The sequence below is a fragment of the Hyperoodon ampullatus genome (assembly GCF_949752795.1).
Source record: "Hyperoodon ampullatus genome assembly, chromosome: 1".
NCBI classification, from domain to species: Eukaryota; Metazoa; Chordata; class Mammalia; order Artiodactyla; family Ziphiidae; genus Hyperoodon; species Hyperoodon ampullatus.
Window position 1 is genome coordinate 191,204,959 of NC_136914.1, and position 17,410 is coordinate 191,222,368.

Below are 17,410 nucleotides of genomic sequence, written 5' to 3' on the forward strand. Positions count from 1 at the left end.
GCTTGATCGTTAAGGCCCTAATTCTCATGGTTCGATTTCAGGACACTTTAGGACACAGAGTAAGCATCAGTCACCATCTTTCCCTATTCCAAACCCTATTTACTGTTTCTGGTTAGGTAGTCTTCTTGTTGCCTTCATTCTCCCCTGTACAAGCTTGAAAATACCATTAACAGCCTTCTCCAGTGAAATTTCTAATTAATTCTCTAAAAGCGAAGTTTTCTTCCCATCTTTATTCACTGATGGGAATTTATTCAAGAAATTCCCCAAACTCCAATCCAGGATCCCTCATTGAGTAGCTATGTAATCTGGGCATATAAACTCCTTGGGCTTCAGTTTCTTCCTTTGTAAAATGGGATTGGTGAACTAAGGGACCTTTGAGATTTCTTGGATCATAAAGTAATCTGCCACTGCTTTGAATGGTGGTATTGCTGTGGTACCAGATGATTATTTCTGGAGCGTATTTTCTTTGAGTAGCAAAAGTCATTAGATAGTACAAAGAGTGAAGAGTAGATCTAGTAGAGATGGTTGATCTAGGGAGAGAGGGTACTCAGGGTAAGATATAACCTGTCTACTATACAGCATCTCTACTAGACAGCACTTATAGCAGTTATTCTCATGTATTTCTGTTGTGCAGCAACATCAAACAGGCCTTCAGGCTTAAATGCTGGAAATTCCTTAGTGAGCTCATTTATTTAAAAATGAAATTACAGTTGAGCTCTTTCCTTGGTTGATTTGATATTCTTTTGATAATAGGTATTTGTTTATTTTTAGTCTTAATTCTATTTGATGAAATAACTTTTTTCATAATAATAAATGATCATTGTAAAGAACCTTCAAATCATATAAAAAGCAATAAATGAAAAGAGAAATTCCTCTCCCTCTGAGGCCCTCCCTCCCCATCCTAACCTCAGAGATAATCAGTGTTATCTTCTCTCTGGTTTATTCTTCCATATATTTTCCATGTAATTATGTAAACATATATGTACACATGTATTGTCACTTTTGTTTTATTTTACTGAATTTAAATGAACACTTTTGTGAAATATATTAATCCTAGAGTAGAATTATGCATGTGAAATAGATGAGTGAGGAAATGAAAAGATTACATGATTAAGGAACAAAATAGGTAACAAACTGAAAACATTCAGTTGCTAATCAAATTGTCAGCTGATAGTGGTGTTTCTTAAATGATAGAGTCTAGGCAGAACTGACCATGGAAAACTGTCTGATTTGAAGAGTTGGCTCAGTGGTTAAGAATCCTCCTGCCAATTCAGGGGCATGGGTTCGAGCCCTGGTCCGGGAAGATCCCACATGCCGCAGAGCAACTAAGTTCGTGCGCCACAACTACTGAGCCTGTGCTCTAGAGCCCACGAGCCACAGCTACTGAGCCTGTGTGCCACAACTACTGAAGCCCATGCGCCTAGAGCCCGTGCTCCACAACAAGAGAAGCCACTGCAATGAGAAGCCCATGCACAACAAAGAGTAGCCCCCACTTGCTGCAACTAGAGAAAGCCCACGGCCAGCAACAGACCCAAAGCAGCCAAAATTAAATTAAATTAATTAATTAATTAAAAAATTTTTTTTAAAAAAATAAGGAAGAGAGCTAGGGTCACAGTGGTAGATGACCATCAACAATTCCTCCATCTCTCTACAAGCTTACCACCAAGAGGCAAAGTCTTTTTCCTCAGTTTGAATCTTGATGGGTCTGGTACTTGCTTTGGTCAATGGAATGAGGCAAAAATGATGCTACTACAGTTCTGGGCCTAGACCTGGCAACTTTAGTTTTTGCTCTCTTGGAAAATAATGACCACGTGAAGAAGTCTGACTACCTTGTTGAAGAGAATGGCCTCATGGAGGCAGTGTGCCTCTTTTATAGAGGATAAGAGAGTAAGGAGGGAGTTAGGTCCAGCCAGCTTCTAGCTATCCCAGCCACTCCAGCTAAGGCATTAGACATGTAATTGAATCCATCTTGGATCCTCCAGCCCAAATCAAGCCACCCCAAACAACATTACACGAAGGAGAGACAAGCTGTCACCATCATCCTGTCCATATTGCAGAATGGTGAGCAAAAAAATGGTTGTTGCTATTTTGAGCTGCTACATTTATTTAAAATGCTCATTTATTTAAAAATGAAATTAGGGGTAGTGTGTTATGCACAACAGATAATAGAAATTGATGTTTGAAAGTTGGACCCTGGCATAACAAAAATCTAAAACATGTGGCATTGATTTTGGGACCCAGCATTGGGTGGAGGTTGGAAAGGTGATGAGGGAACTCTAACTCCTAAATTTTTTTTTAATTTAGTTTTAAAAAATTTATTTTGAAGCAATTTAAACTTACAGAAAAGTTGCAAAATGGTACAGAGTTCATGTATATTCTTCGCTCAGCTGCCCTAATATAAATAGATTACATAGCCATAGAATAATTATCAAAATCAGGAAATTAACATAAGGTATAGACCTTATATGAACTTTACCAGTTTTTCCAGTGATGTTCTTTTTCTGTTCCAGGATCCAGTCCAGGATCCCACATTGGCATTTAGTTGATTTGTCTCCTTAGTCTGGGCAGGGACTCTTTTTTCTTTCTTTTTTAAAAATTCAGGTGTAATTGACATATGACATTATATTACTTTCAGGTGTACAACATAATGATTCGATATACACTGAGAAATAATCACCACAATAAGTCTAGTTAACATCTGTCACCATAAATAGTTACAAAATTTTTTTTCTCCTGATGATGACTTTTAAGATGTATTCTTTTAGCAACTTTCAAATATGCAATACAGTATTATTAACTACAGTCACCATGCTGTACATTACATCCCCAGGATTTATTTATTTTATAGCTGAAAACTTTGTACCTTTTAACCTCTTCATCCATCTCACCCACCCCGACCTCTCCCCTTCCCTCCAGCAACCACCAATCTGTTAATCTGTTCTCTGCATCTATGAGCTTGTTTTTTTAAATTATTATTATTGTTTGTTTTGTTTTTTAGATCCCACATATAAGTGAGATCATACAGTATTTGTCTTTCTCTGTCTGACTTATTAATATTTCACTTAGCATAATGCCTTCTGGGTCCATTCCTGTTGCTGACAATGGCAAAATTTCATTCTTTTTTATGGCTGAATAGTATTCCATTGTGTGTGTGTGTGTGTGTGTGTGTGTGTGTGTGTGTGTGTGTTATATACATATATTACATCTTCTTTATCCATTCATCCATCAATGAATATTTAGGTTGTTTCATATGTTGGCTATTGGAAGTAATGCTGCAACGAACATAGGGGTGCACATATCCTTTCAAATGACTATTTTTGCTTTCTTTAGATAAATATTCAGAAGTGGAATTACTGAATCATGTTGTTCTATTTTTAATTTTGGGGCAGACCTCCACATTGTTTTACAAAGCGGCTTTACCAATTAACATTCCCACCAACAGTGCACAAGTGTTCCCTTTTCTCCACAACCTCACCAACACTTGTTATTTCTTCTTTTTTATAATAGCCATTAAAATAGCCAACAGATTTGAGGTGATATCTAATTGTGGCTTTGATTTGCATTTCCCTGATGATTAATGATGCTTAGCGTCTTTTCATGTGCCTGTTGGCCATCTGTATGTCTTCTTTGGAAAAACATTTATTCAGATCTTCTGCCCATTTTTTAATTGGATTGGTTTTTTTGTTTGTTTGTTTTGCTATTGAGTTGTATTAATTCTTTATATATTTTGGATATTAACCTTTTATCAGATATATGATTTGCAAATATTTTCTCCCATTTAGTAAGTTGCCGTTTCATTTTGTTGATTTCCTTTGAAGAGCAAAAGCTTTTTAGTTTGATATAGTCCTGCTGTTCATTTTTGCTTTTGTTGTCTTTGCTTTTGGAGTCAGATGTAAAAAATCATTGCCAAGATCAATGTCAAGGAGCTTACCACGGATGTTTTCTTCTAGGACTTTTATTGTTTCAGGTCTTACTACATATAAGTCTTTAATCCATTTCAAGTTAATTTTTGTGTATGGTGTTAGATAGTAGTCTAGTTTCATTTTTTTGCATGTGGCTGTCCAGTTTTCCCAACAACATTTGTTGAAGAGATTGTCCTTTCCCCATTGTATGTTTTTGCCTCTTTTGTAGTAAATTAATTGACCACATATGCATGGCTGTATTTCTGAACTGTCTATTCTGTCACATTGGTCTATGTGTCTGTTTTTATGCTAGTACCATACTGCTTTGATTACTATAGCTTTGTAAGATAGCTTGAAATCAGGGAGTGTGATGCCTGTAGCTTTGTTCTTCTTTCTCAAGATTGCTTTGGCTATTCGGGGTCTTTTGTGGTTCCATACAAATTTTAGGATTGTATGTTCTGTTTCTGCGAAAAATGCCATTGGAATTTTGATAGAAATTGCATTGAATCTGTAGATTGCTTTGGATAGTATGGTCATTTTAACAATATTAATTCTTCTAATCCAAGAGCACAGATTATCTTTCCATTTGTTTGTGTCTTCTTTGATTTCTTTCATCAGTGTTTTATAGTTTTCAGTGTACAGGTCTTTCACCTCCTTGGTTACATTTTTTTTTGTTTTGTTTTGTTTTTTGCTGTACACGGGCCTCTCACTGTTGCGGCCTCTCCCGTTGCAGAGCACAGGCTCCGGACGCGCAGGCTCAGCGGCCATGGCTCACGGGCCCAGCCGCTCCGCGGCATGTGGGATCCTCCCGGACCGGGGCACGAGCCCATGTCCCCTGCATTGGCAGGCGGACTCTCAACCACTGCGCCACCAGGGAAGCCCCCTTGGTTACATTTATTCCTAAGTATTTTATTCTTTTGGATGTGATTGTAAATGGAATTGTTTTCTTAATCTCTCTTTCTGATAGTTCATTGTTAGTGTAAGAAATGCAACTGATTTTTTAAAAAAAAATTTTAAATACATTTATTCATTCATTTATTTATTTATTTTGGCTGCATTGGGTCTTCGTTGCAGCGTGTGGGCTTTCTGTAGTTGTGGCAAGCAGGGGCTACTCTTCGTTGCAGTGTGCGGGCTTCTCATTGTGGTGGCTTCTCTTGTTGCAGAGCACGGGTTTTAGGTGTGTGGGCTTCAGTAGTTGTGTTACACAGGCTCAGTAGTTGTGGCACACGGGCTTAGTTGCTCCATGGCATGTGGGATCTTCCTGGACAAACCCATGTACCCTGAATTGGCAGGCAGATTCTTAACCACTGCACCACCAGGGAAGTCCCTGTATATTGATTTTATATCTTGCAACTTTACTGAATGTGTTTATTAGTTCTACCAGTTTTTTGGTGGAGTCTTTAGGGTTTTCTATATATAATCTCATGTCATCTGCAAATAGTGACAGTTTTACTTGTTCCTTTTTGATTTGGATGCCTTTTATTTCCTTTGCTTGCATAAATGCTTTGGCTAGAACTTCCAATACTATGTTGAATAAAAGTGGTGAAAGTGAGCATCCTTGTCTTGTTCCTGATCTTAGAAGAAAAACTTTCAGCGTTTTGCTGTTGAGTATGTTAGCTGTGGGATTGTCATATATGGTCTTTATTATATTGATGTATGTTCTCATTATACCCACTTTGTTGAGATTTTTAAATCATAAATGGATGTTGAATTTTGTCAGATGCTTTTATTGTATTTATTGAGATGATCATATGATTTTTATCCTTCATTTTGTTAATGTGGTATATGTCATGTTGATTTATTTGTAGATGTTGAACCATCCTTGCATCCCTGGAAAAAATCCCACTTGATCATGGTGTATGATCCTTTTAATGTATTGTTGAATTTGGTTTGCTAATATTTTGTTGAGGGATCTCAATGGAAGCTATAAGAGTAGTGAGGAAATTGCTATTGGAGGCTGGCTAAGTGGTGTTATGTAGTGGCAAAATGTTTGGAAACATTTGCACTTGTGTGCAGTAAAACATAGAAAATGTACCTAATGAATTTGTAGACCTGGCGAAGATTTTCAATGTGAATGTTCAAAGTGTCAGTTGGCTTCTTTTAGTGATGCGTCATGTATCCCAAGAGAGAAATGTGTTAAAAAAAAAAAAAAAAAAAACTATTCAGTTTTTAAGCAGAGTGTAGAAATATACAGGACCTAGGAGAGTCTTTATAGTCAGCAAAAGGTCTCAAATTAAGAAATGGCCTCAGGGACTGCCTATAAAATGTGACCTCAAGGAAGAGATTTAATCAAAACTCTGTTGAGACCTCTAAAAAATTTAAGACATTGCTTCATAGACCCTCTCATCTAGACAAAAACGGCTTCTAAGAATCTTAAGGGTGGTCCAACAGCAGTCACCTAGATAAAGGCCCAATGTAGACAGAGGTTTGTTTTTGAAAGAATTCTGGATGTTGCTTTGTGGTCAAGGAGTGAACTCCAATTAGAGTCATAGAAAACCCACACACTTTTAGAAATAATTTTATTGATAAAAGCACCAGGAGCTTGGACCAAAGAAGCAGGAGACAGTTCAAAATGAAAAAAAGCCTCTGGGCCCCCCACCTTCTATGGGCAAGAAGCAGGCTGAGAGAGCTATTCAACTGTAAAGGGCAGGCAGTTTCTTATGAAAAGGGAAGATTGACTCAGAGGTCAACTAGACCCCAGAGCAGGGAGCCAAGAACAGTGGATTAGGAAACTACTCCCAGGGAGAAGAACCAGGCCCTAATGGAGAACTAGATCCTTAGAGTCAGGACGACAGTGCTTGGCTGGCTTTCATAATTGCTACAGACTAATGACTGCTATGTGCCTTCCATTTCCCCCTGCCGACCTTTGAAAAGAAGTATCTATTGCATTTATTCTATCCCTGTTTCAGCATTGTATGTTGTGTATTGTAGCTTGTCTTTTTAGTTCATGGATCTCCAGATGAAGAGGAGCAGCATCTGAAATGCCTCATTCACATCTGGGCCTAGTGTGGATTACTAGATCCTAGACCTTAGAGCCAATGCTATACAGAATGATAATCTGGGGGGGAGGAAGTAAGTGTCTTTTGCATGTCTGTGTGTGGGTGTGTATGTGTGAACAGCTGTGGCCAGAGGGTGGATTATGGTAGAGTGCTTCCAAATATGACTGCCAGTAATTCCTCTCATCCCAGCCACTCCTTCCATTATGAAGTGAGACTCCTGTCCCCTTGGATCTGGGCTGGCCTTGTGACTTGCTTTGGCCAAGAGAATAGAATGAAAGTGATATTCTGGGACTTCTAAACCATGCCTTTGAGAGGGCTTGAAGCCTCTGCTTTCTTCCTCTTGGGATTCAGTCACTGTGCAAAGATGCTTGGGCTGGACCACTGAATGATGAACGATCACACGAAGAGAGGGAGGCCCCCAGGCATTTCAGGTGCTCCAGCTGAGGTGCCAGACATGTGGGGAATGTCACAGACATTCCAGCCCTAGCCAAAGTCATAACTGAACGTAACCACATGTCTGACCCAGCTGACATCATGGGGGAGCTGAAGAACTGTCCAGCTGTGACCTTCCCAAATTGCAAAATTGTGAGAAAATAAATGGTGGTGGTTCTTTTAAGCCACCAAGTTTACAGTGGTTTGTTATGCAGCAATAGATAATTGAAACAGTTATCAAATACTAGGGTATTTTCTACAGCTTTAACTTTACTCCTAGTCTGTGAAGAGGTTGCAACAGTGTCAGACAAAGAAGCCAAGTTTTCAAGGAGACTAAATTCCATAAAGGCTGGACCCTCTATGCTATAGTCATTGCTCTGTCCACAGAGCTTAGCATTATTAGTACTGGCACATAAGACTCCCACATATTTGTTGACTGAATCATTAAATGACTGAATGGAGTTAAGACCCTGTACCATCAACACAAACAAAAAAGCTACCTTAAATAGAGTTTTTTTTTTAATTTTTAAATTTTTATTTATTTGGCTGTGTCAGGTCTTAGTTGCGGCATGTGGGATCTTCATTGTGGCATGTGGGATCTTTCGTTGTGGCGTGGGCTCTTTGTTGTGGCACACGGGCTTCTCTCTAGTTGTGGCGGGCGGGCTCCAGAGTGCACAGGCTCAGTAGTTGCGGTGTGTGGGCTTAGTTGCCCCCTGGCGTGTATGATTTTAGTTCCCCAACCAGGGATCGAACCCACGTCCCCTGCATTGGAAGGCGGATTCTCAACCACTGAACCACCAGGGTAGTCCCTTAGATAGAGTTTTAACCATGCATTTTCTCTTTCAAAAAGGTTTCTTGTTGCTTTTTGTTACCAGAAAAAGTGATACCTCAGAAGCCAGAAGGATGTCCTGAAGGGAAAGATTTGTAGGAGTGAGGCAGTAGTTAACCTTGACTCCTTCTCAGTGTCCCTCCTATACCTGGACCAATGAGGGCTACTCTGTGAAGCACCTGGTAAATGCCCCAATATCTTCTGGTAACATAAAAATTATTATCTTTTTCTATTATCGGAAGAGCTAAAAGGCAAGAAATGTGTTCCTAGGGCTAGAGTTAGTACTAAGGGGACCAAAGGGGAATATCCAATAGCCAGTATTAGATTGGAGACTAAAACAATCAAAGCTGTCTTGTCATGTTAGGTCTTTCTTTTCTATCACTCTCTAGTCCAAGTCACAATTTCTAAATGCCACTTGGACATAGTGAGTGCCTAGTCTGCTCTGTGGTTCTCCCAGAAGCACCCAGCCCAGCCCTTATTTCTCTTTGTGTGATATTTCATACAGCACACCTCTCTACTGAGATGTGAAAGGAGACACAAGTGCCATCTGAAATAGCTCCAGGAGATTAGGGCATGAAGAACTTGTAGGCAACAATGGAAAATTCTCTTTTAGGATGTGGTTGCTTGTATGATCCATACTGGTACCTTCTGGAGAAATGTAAGCAAAATGTCTTTATTTAAAACAACAGGAATATTTGTAATTAGGATAACTGAAATAAGGGAAAAGTCTTCAGACCATTGGAAGAATGGGATGGTTTAAGTTAAAATATATAATTATTATATACTTTTTACTCTGTATTATTTAGAAAACAGTGGTTAAGCAGATAAAAACAGAGAAGATTACTTAAAAATCGAAGCCATTGCTTTAGATCTCTATTTGAAAGGTCAGTGTGTGGGGGATGAGAAAGGCACTATAGCAATCGGTGTTCAACAAAAGACATTTTAGCAGCAGGACCTACAAAGAGCACATCAACTATTTATATCATCCCCAGTGAGTTGCTGGTCATTTCACTTATCAAAGAAAATAAGAAAGGAATTTTCTTTAGATATTCTCTGGATGCAGTAGCAATACAGTTTTGGAATCAGCTGTTAGAAACTATAATTAAAGCTGGTTTTTCCTGTTCACTAATTATTCTGTATGGTTAGTCTCCCTGAAGCTTTATATAATTCTCCCTTTGTTACCAGCTTCTGTTTCTCCCCAGGGCAGTCTGAATCCAGACAGGTAAATAACTGAAGTGTTTAGAAACCAATGTATTGTAATATCTGTACAGCCAAGCAGATATTTGCAACTGAACTTGAAAAAAAATTTAAAAAAACTTTCTGTACATTAGATAGGGTCAGCTATTTAAAGGTTTCAGCTCTACCACCTGGGTATGGAGACCTCTTGGGTAGGAGGACAAAGTGAAGAAAAACAAAAATTAAAAAAGGATTTCCTTCAGGAACCCACTTAACACTGGGAAGGGGAGGACATTTTTTACTCAGCAACTTCTAATAACCACCTGATATTGCTGTCAGGCTGGTCAAATACCTGCCAACATTGGTGGTCCTTTCACTCACCATGGAGATAAGTAGAGGGACCTGATGTTTAGAGTAGCAGCAAAACTCATTTTCCAGTTTCTTCTTTCAGCAGATGGAAGTGCTTGTGGGCCAGTCTCATATTCCAGCATGTTAGTGCTGGTGATGCACACCCTCTCTGCTCCAGAATAACTCTGTGCCATGGGAATTGAAAAGGATTCTCTCTCCTCAGGCCTAACACCAAAACACCAACAGGGCAGGAATGAATCCACTTGCTTCCTAGGAAGTGGATTTCAGAACTTCTCAGATACTGTGAGACTAATCTTCACATGGAGTGGGGGGAGAGGGGTGGGCAAAGTAGGGCAGTGCTAATAACAGGAACTCTGGGGACAAGATCAGCAACTGGAAAAACAAACGTGGGACATTTTACCCCTCCCTAATCACTTGCCTGCATTTAACTTTATCTTCATTTTCCCTTTCCTCACCAAGCAGTAGTTGATAATCAATTGAGCGTAGCTCTCAGGTTCTTGCCATGCAATCTAGTGGAACACCTAGAAATCAGGGACTTATCCTTGGTTATTTATAAAATAAAGAAATATCTAGGGCTTCCCTGGTGGCGCAGTGGCTGAGAATCGCCTGCCAGTGCAGGGGACACGGGTTCGAGCCCTGGTCCGGGAAGATCCCACATGCCACGGAGCAACTAAGTCTGTGCACCACAACTCCTGAGCCCGTGCTCTGGAGCCTGTGTGCCACAACTACTGAAGCTCGTGCCACAATGAGAAGCCCGCACACTGCAACGAAGAGTAGCCCCTGCTCACAGCAACTAGAGAAAGCCCATGACCCAACACAGCCAAAAATAAATAAATAAATAAATTTATTTAAAAAAAAAAACTCTAGCTTATCTAGGCTGTGTGGTCAGGACTTTCATCTTTGGAAACCAAATGGAGGCCCTTCTCCTACTCTTTCTGGGTTGCTCTCTATTTCTTTTTCCACTTGTGGCCCCTCCTTCCCCTAAGCTGACCAGGACCATGCACAAAACCAGGCTCCAATAAATATCGAGACTGAAGATTCAGCAGGTGGCTAACTCCTGCAGAGCTATGTTAAAAGGATGTTGCATATAAATTCAAAGTTTTATGAAGCCTCAGAGATCTCTAAGAACAGTGTAAATATCCCTGGTTTAATTAGTAAGTAGTCCTGGAGTTAGGTAATGGTCTGTGGCTTCTAAGGTAGCTCTCTTGAGGCTTCTAGTCTTCAGGGGCTGCCTGCAACTATGATGTGTTCTTTCTCATACACTGAATAAATCCTCTTTTAGACCTTCCTAGGCATCAATTCACAATAACTGCAACACACATGCAAATTGATCCCATTCTCTCAGATCTAAAAAAAGACCAGCGCCTCAGTCTAGGTATCAACTTAAATACTTTTGGACTCCAATTCTCCTTGAGTTCTACTTCCCAGGGGAAAGAAAGAATTCCTACGCTGGTACTGATGCCCACTCTCTCCAAGCAGACGGTGGACCACTCACTTTGAAACCGATCCATGTCAGGGTAAATGCGCTCTAGTTTTCAGCATTTCCGAACCAGATCTTTCGCGGTTTAGGTCAAACAATCCGAGCTCTAAGCAGACTTGACGAGTTTGTTCTGGGCTGAAGGCCATGAACTAGGTTCTCCGACCAGATAAGTCACTAGGCTGAGTCTACAGTAGGTGGGGCGCGCTCACCAGCTCAGAAGTAGTGATTGAAAGTTTGTCGCAACATCGTTGAATTCAGTCACCGGGCTGCTGCAGTAGATACCCTTTGCCCCGCGAGTACAGCACCAGAAAGTTTCGCCCTAGGGGGCAGGGCACTAGCAAGGAAGATGCGCCAGACCCCCGGGGCCCAGCCCCTTCTCCCACGGTTTGGAAGGCGCAGTGGTAGCGGATCCAGAGCTCGGAGTTTCAGGTCTCCGTCCTCTAGCTTGCTCTGTGGGTAGCAGGAAAGGGTGCGACCAGCTTGGGAACTCTTGCTCCGAGATCTGCAAGAATCAGCGGCGGCAGCCAAGGTGAGGGGAGGCGGGGGCACGTGCTTGGATGTGGGTGCTTGTGTAACCAGCTTCTCAGGCGCCAGCAGCGACAGCGCTCCGGCGGGAGGATCGTCTGAGCCTATTCTTCCGCCGAAACCGGGGAGGCTCTGGGGTCCAGCTACCCGTACATGGCGGGAGCACCCTGGGCAAAGGAAGCGAAGCACTTGCCTCTAGAGCTATCAAATGGGAGTGGGAATTTGGAAAGTTCCCCAACTAGGAACACACGTGACCTCCTCCTGAAAGTAGTTCCGACTGTGGCCCGTGTATCCCTCCACCTCCTTTTGAACCCTCCTAGGTCTCCTCGGCTCCGCCCACTCGCTGGGGCTGCAGAGTCCTACCGTCCCGTAATTCATACTCCCGCCCTGCAACCCCGGTCTCTAGCGTGCACTGACCCGCTAGGAGAGCGCGGAACCTGGCCCCGGGGCGATCCACCCAGCCGGGTTTTCACTGCGGCCCAAAAGGGGCGGGGCGAGGAGCCGCTAAGGGTCGAGCTTGAGTTCGAAGCGGTGAACCCAACTGGAACCTCGAGGGGAGAGATGCTCGGCTCTCCAGGGGAAATGCAGGGGGCTGCAGCGTGCATCCCATCCTCGGGGATCCGCTTTCAGTTCACCTGGACAGTTGCCCTCTGGGATCTAGAAATTCAGGGGCGATGTGCTCACACTCAGCGCGCTCCGCTGGGAGCTTTCATTTTTAGGGCAAATGAACCGAGTGCCGGGGAAGCGGGAGGTGGGGCGGTGAAAGGGAGCCGGATGAGGTGATACACACTGGAGACACAATAGGGGGTTATTCTTTGTACTAAGGCTGACACCTTGAGGACACGGGTGGGGAAGGGGGGAGAGGTGGGATTTCTCAGCAAGGGCTGCTGCAGTCACATCCCTGCGAACGATCGTGATCCGACATCCGTGCATAAGGAGAAGGAGGCTGCAGGCCGTGCCGGGGAAATCTGGAGGTGGAGGCAGGGGGAGGGGTGTCCTCGCTGCAGGGATCGTCCCTGCGTTTTCCCGTACCCTGACCATAGCAGTCACCTGGTCTTTTCCACCTGTGCACAGGTAACCTCAGACTCAAGTCAGTGACACTGCTCAACGAACCGGCCACAGCCTTCACCTTCGCTCCCCCTCTCCCCCTCGCAATAGCCTACTCTGCCTGTGGCTGGGTTTTTCGGCCATGGCTCAGCTCGTTCCCCCCACCCTGGGCTGCTGCAGAAGCAGCCGCAGCAAGTGCAGCTACAGGCGGGCGCCTCGAAACAAGCCCGAGCGAGCTCCAGGCAGTCATACTGGGCATGCTCAGTGCGCCTGCCCGTTGGGGACTCGGCGCTCGCACCCGGAGCTGCTGCTTCTGCCCCCTCCCTACAGTCCCTGCCCTGCCCTTCCCTCCCCCGGCGCGGTCCGTCCGCCTCCCGCCTCCCCTCGGGCTCCGAGGCGCCTGGGCTCCCGGCGCGGCGGCGCAGGGGGCGGGCAGGCCGGCGGGCGGTGATGTGGCGGGACTCTTTGTGCGCTGCGGCAGGATACACGTTCGGGGGCCGGGACGCGGCTGCGCTCAGTTCTCTCCTCTCGGAAGCTGCAGCCATGATGGAAGTTTGAGAGTTGAGCCGCTGTGAGGCGAGGCCGGGCTCAGGCGAAGGAGATGAGAGACGGCGGCGGCCGCGGCCCAGAGCCCCTCTCAGCGCCTGTGAGCAGCCGCGGGGGCAGCGCCCTCGGGGAGCCGGCCGGCCGGCGGCGGCGGCAGCGGCGGCGTTTCTCGCCTCCTCTTCGTCTTCTTTTCTAACCGTGCAGCCTCTTCCTCGGCTTCTCCTGAAAGGGAAGGTGGAAGCTGTGGACTCGGGCGGGAGCCGGCTGAGGCGCGGCGGCTGCACCTCCCGCTCCTGGAGCGGGGGGGAGAAGCGGCGGCGGCGGCGGCGGCTGCAGCTCCGGGGAGGGTGTCGGAGTCGCCTGTCACCATTTCCAGGGCTGGGAACGCCGGAGAGTTGGTCTCTCCCCTTCTACTGCCTCCAACACGGCGGCGGCGGCGGCGGCACATCCAGGGACCCGGGCCGGTTTTAAACCTCCCCTCCGCCGCCGCCGCACCCCTCCTGGCCCGGGCTCCGGAGGCCGCCGGAGGAGGCAGCCGTTCCGAGGATTATTCTTCTCCCCATTCCGCTGCCGCCGCTGCCAGACCTCTGGCTGCTGAGGAGAAGCAGGCCCAGTCGCTGCAACCATCCAGCAGCCGCCGCAGCAGCCATTACCCGGCTGCTGTCCAGAACCAAGCGGCAGCAGAGCGAGGGGCATCAGCCACCGCCAAGTCCAGAGCCATTTCCATCCTGCAGAAGAAGCCCCGCCACCAGCAGCTTCTGCCATCTCTCTCCTCCTTTTTCTTCAGCCACAGGCTCCCAGACATGACAGCCATCATCAAAGAGATCGTTAGCAGAAACAAAAGGAGATATCAAGAGGATGGATTCGACTTAGACTTGACCTGTATCCATTTCTGTGGCTGCCGCTCCTCTTTGCCTTTCTGTCACTCTCTCTTATAACGTGGGAGTAGACGGATGCGAAAAATGTCCATAGTTTGGGTGACTATGACATTTAACCCTGGTCGGATTTCTAGATCATGTATATTTTGTGCCTCTTTTGAATGCATTCAACCTAGGGTGTGTTCGGCTATTCGGAACTCTTGCCTGGTTGCAAGTGTCAAGGCACTGATGGGTTTCTTAGTCTGTCTGTGGGGACTCTCCCTAAGGGCTATTGTCCGTTAATAAAGAATACAGTACACTGCTAGTGGATTAGTGAGCTCGGTAATCCGGTCGGCTAAATGAACAGAAAAGTAGATGCTTTGAGGTTGAGCATATTTCGATTAAATCTTGGCTTTAGGCCCTAGATCAAGGGTATAGATCAGATTAAAATGAAAATTAGTGTTGCGCGTACGCATATTGCATCAGAATCTTGCAGTGATTGCTTTTAGTTTCCTGAGTTGCATTGATAGATTCTTTTAAAATGTGAGTTGTGAACCGAACTGATTTGCATAACTTTAGAGCGAGAATCATTTTAGCATATATGGTGCTCATTTGAAGGCAAAAGTAGGTTTGTGTGTTAAAACTAAGTTAATTACAACTTTGAATCGCATTTAGAAGTTTTGTAGCTTGAAATCAATAGTACCGTGATACATCTCAAAGGCGCTCTTACTAGATCTTTGTTAAATTTGCTTTTTTTGTCTCGTGTTGGGGTGATGTGGGATAGGGCATGAAATTTGCAGTTCAGTAGCACTGTATATTCAGTGCTCTTGTGACACATAATAGAATGGAGATTGAGTGGTTTTTGATCCCAGATGATAATGTAGTGGTAGGTTCAAGGGTATTGTGTGTAGCAAATGGTGATTGCAGAGATTAAACTTCAGTTTCACTTGAAATTTAAGTATTATTGTGATACCAGAATTGACACTCACCTTATTTAGGTTTCAGGTCCTGTGACACCTTTGAGTATCCATTAACTTTACTCTGGCTTGTGTAGAATATCAGTATAAGTATAATTTACCAGCTAATAACCAGAAATGCTGGCAAGAGTGGATCACTCCAGCTTCGGATTTGTAGGTGTGTTCGCTTTTTTCATATGGTGTATTAAATTTACTGAGTCAGCTTGTTGGATAAGGCAGAAACCCAAGAGTTTCAGTGGTATATAATTGGTTGTCTAAAAGTTAGGCCTTTATATTTCAAAAGATAGTGGTTATCGAAAGGCATGAGTGTTTGCAGTTTCAGGTATAATAAACCGGTTTTGATCAAGGATGGCGATAGAGCCCTCCTTTTTTGCAGAATGGGAAGTATCGTAGGAATTGAGAGTCAGTGGTAGGCCAGTGTAAGGCATGAAGAACAGGATTAAGTTATTGGTCTGAGGTGACTGAAGCATTTTATTAAGGCCTCTATTAAGATAAAAAATTTGGTGCTGTGAATTGTAGCAGTGGACAATACTTACTTAAAACTACATAATTGCGTAAGTGTTAATAGTCTTAATAAAAACGGTTTCTTAGCAAGTATTAGTAAACATTTTGCCTAAAGGTAGAGTGACACTAAAGTGTCTATACGTCCAGGTGAAAACTGTGGGGAAGATTTTTTTGAAGAAAATGTTACATATCTGAAGAGGTTTTATTCCTTTGGATTATGTATCCACACATAAATGTGTACAGCTAATTTTGCCCCAGTTTTTGATATGAAATGAAGATAAAAGTTACTGAAGAAGTAGCTTTACAACACACACAACGTAAGTTTTCTGTTAGGTTAAAAAATGATATTTTAAAAGAATATTTGGAAATTTTAAAAGAATATTTGGAAATTTTGGAGTTGCATTGATTGAAAAACTTTACTAAAGCTGAACTTGACCCGCTAGCCCAGAAGATAATTAATTATGAAAAAACTCTTCTGATTTGTAACCTATTTCAAAAATAGTCTACTATTGGTGTGACTTGACAGTCCTCTAGATGTATAGGAACAAATTAATTAAATGTTTAACTTTTTAAAATAAACCCCCATTCAAAAAATTTTCTAGAATGCTGTTTGTTGGGCAGATTCCTTTTAGTATTCAGAATATGTTTATGCTATTTTTGCTTTACCCATTTGATCTAAAATTATCAGAGTTATAAGACTAACATTATTCTACCAGATTCTTATATGTGAGCAGGTGATTAGCCATTTCTCCTTTGATTTCAGAGTGTGTGTGCCGCTATGTATGAAATTTATGTGACTTACAACTTTCTCTAAAACTGTCCTTTTAGTTATGGTATGCATAGAAAGCATTATCATATATTGCGTCAAATGACTAATAACACTTAATTTCTAGAGTTGTGGTTTTATTGAGCCAAATGTTGATATGAAAAAAAATCACTTAGGGAAGTCAGTAAAGGGTTTACTTTTTTGATAGTTGCACTTCCAATAATTTTGAAATACCAAAGCACTTTGGTTTGCTTGGTTTCACTTTAGTGTTTTGTGTTTATTGTGGTGGGGGGAAAATTAAAATGGCCATTGAAGGCTTTGTCTCTAGCAGGTTGTAGTATCTATTTCAACAGCTAGCCTGTTCAAAGTTAAATTCTTTTATGAAAGTAGTGATTGGAGCATTTTTATAAAGATCAATAATGAAGTGATTTCCTCAGAGGAAAATTGAGGACCATAATTTACTTAATTTTTTTTGCAGAATTGAATTATTCTAAAAATAATTTGTTGGTGGGGTTTTATCCTTAATGTTAGTCTGGAAAGTAGTATTAAACATGAGACTATAAAAAATTCATTGTCTTTAGATTTCATGGAAACTTTAGGCTTCTGTTGTATTTTAATGGATAAGTTTGATAAGTTTGCGTCTTCATAGGGAATACTTTTTAATTCGTAGAGAGTACAGGGACTATTGAAGTTAGCTGTATTATCTTTTAAGATTAGTGATTACTGAAATGACTGTATTGTGAGGTTTTTTTGAAAAAAGATTCTACTCACAATTTTTATTTTACACTGATTGGAGCTGTTAAGTTGTATTTCTTTCCTGTGCAACATACTTGGGCCACCTAATTGCTATACAATAATTTACAAACTTCATTTTCATAAAGCGTATTAAAGAATAAAGTGCATCTGAGAGGAATTTACAGTTTATATAACTCTTAATATAAGGAAAAAGGAATTTTATTGCTGTTCATTGTAAAAGTTTGCACAGCAGTACCGTCATCAGT

At 42.7% G+C, this 17,410-nt stretch overlaps 2 protein-coding genes across 3 annotated transcripts in view; one reads left to right on the forward strand and one right to left on the reverse strand.

Annotated features, from left to right (window-relative positions):
* Window positions 1-11,445: 11,445 nt before the first annotated feature.
* On the reverse strand, window positions 11,446-12,317 carry KLLN (killin, p53 regulated DNA replication inhibitor; the record flags this gene model as incomplete). Its single annotated transcript, XM_079711824.1, is given in 5 exon segments — window positions 11,446-11,660; window positions 11,663-11,816; window positions 11,820-11,855; window positions 11,859-12,071; window positions 12,150-12,317. Coding segments are annotated over 5 exon segments (786 nt in total).
* A 1,791-nt stretch (window positions 12,318-14,108) lies between these two features.
* PTEN (phosphatase and tensin homolog) overlaps window positions 14,109-17,410 on the forward strand; it is a gene marked incomplete at its 5' end in the record, with an annotated part of 88,366 nt that continues 85,064 nt past the window's right edge. For both annotated transcript variants that reach the window (XM_079697321.1, XM_079697322.1), the window contains one exon: window positions 14,109-14,187. In XM_079697321.1, the coding sequence (XP_079553447.1) occupies window positions 14,109-14,187 (79 nt within the window). The remainder of the gene's footprint in view (window positions 14,188-17,410) is intronic.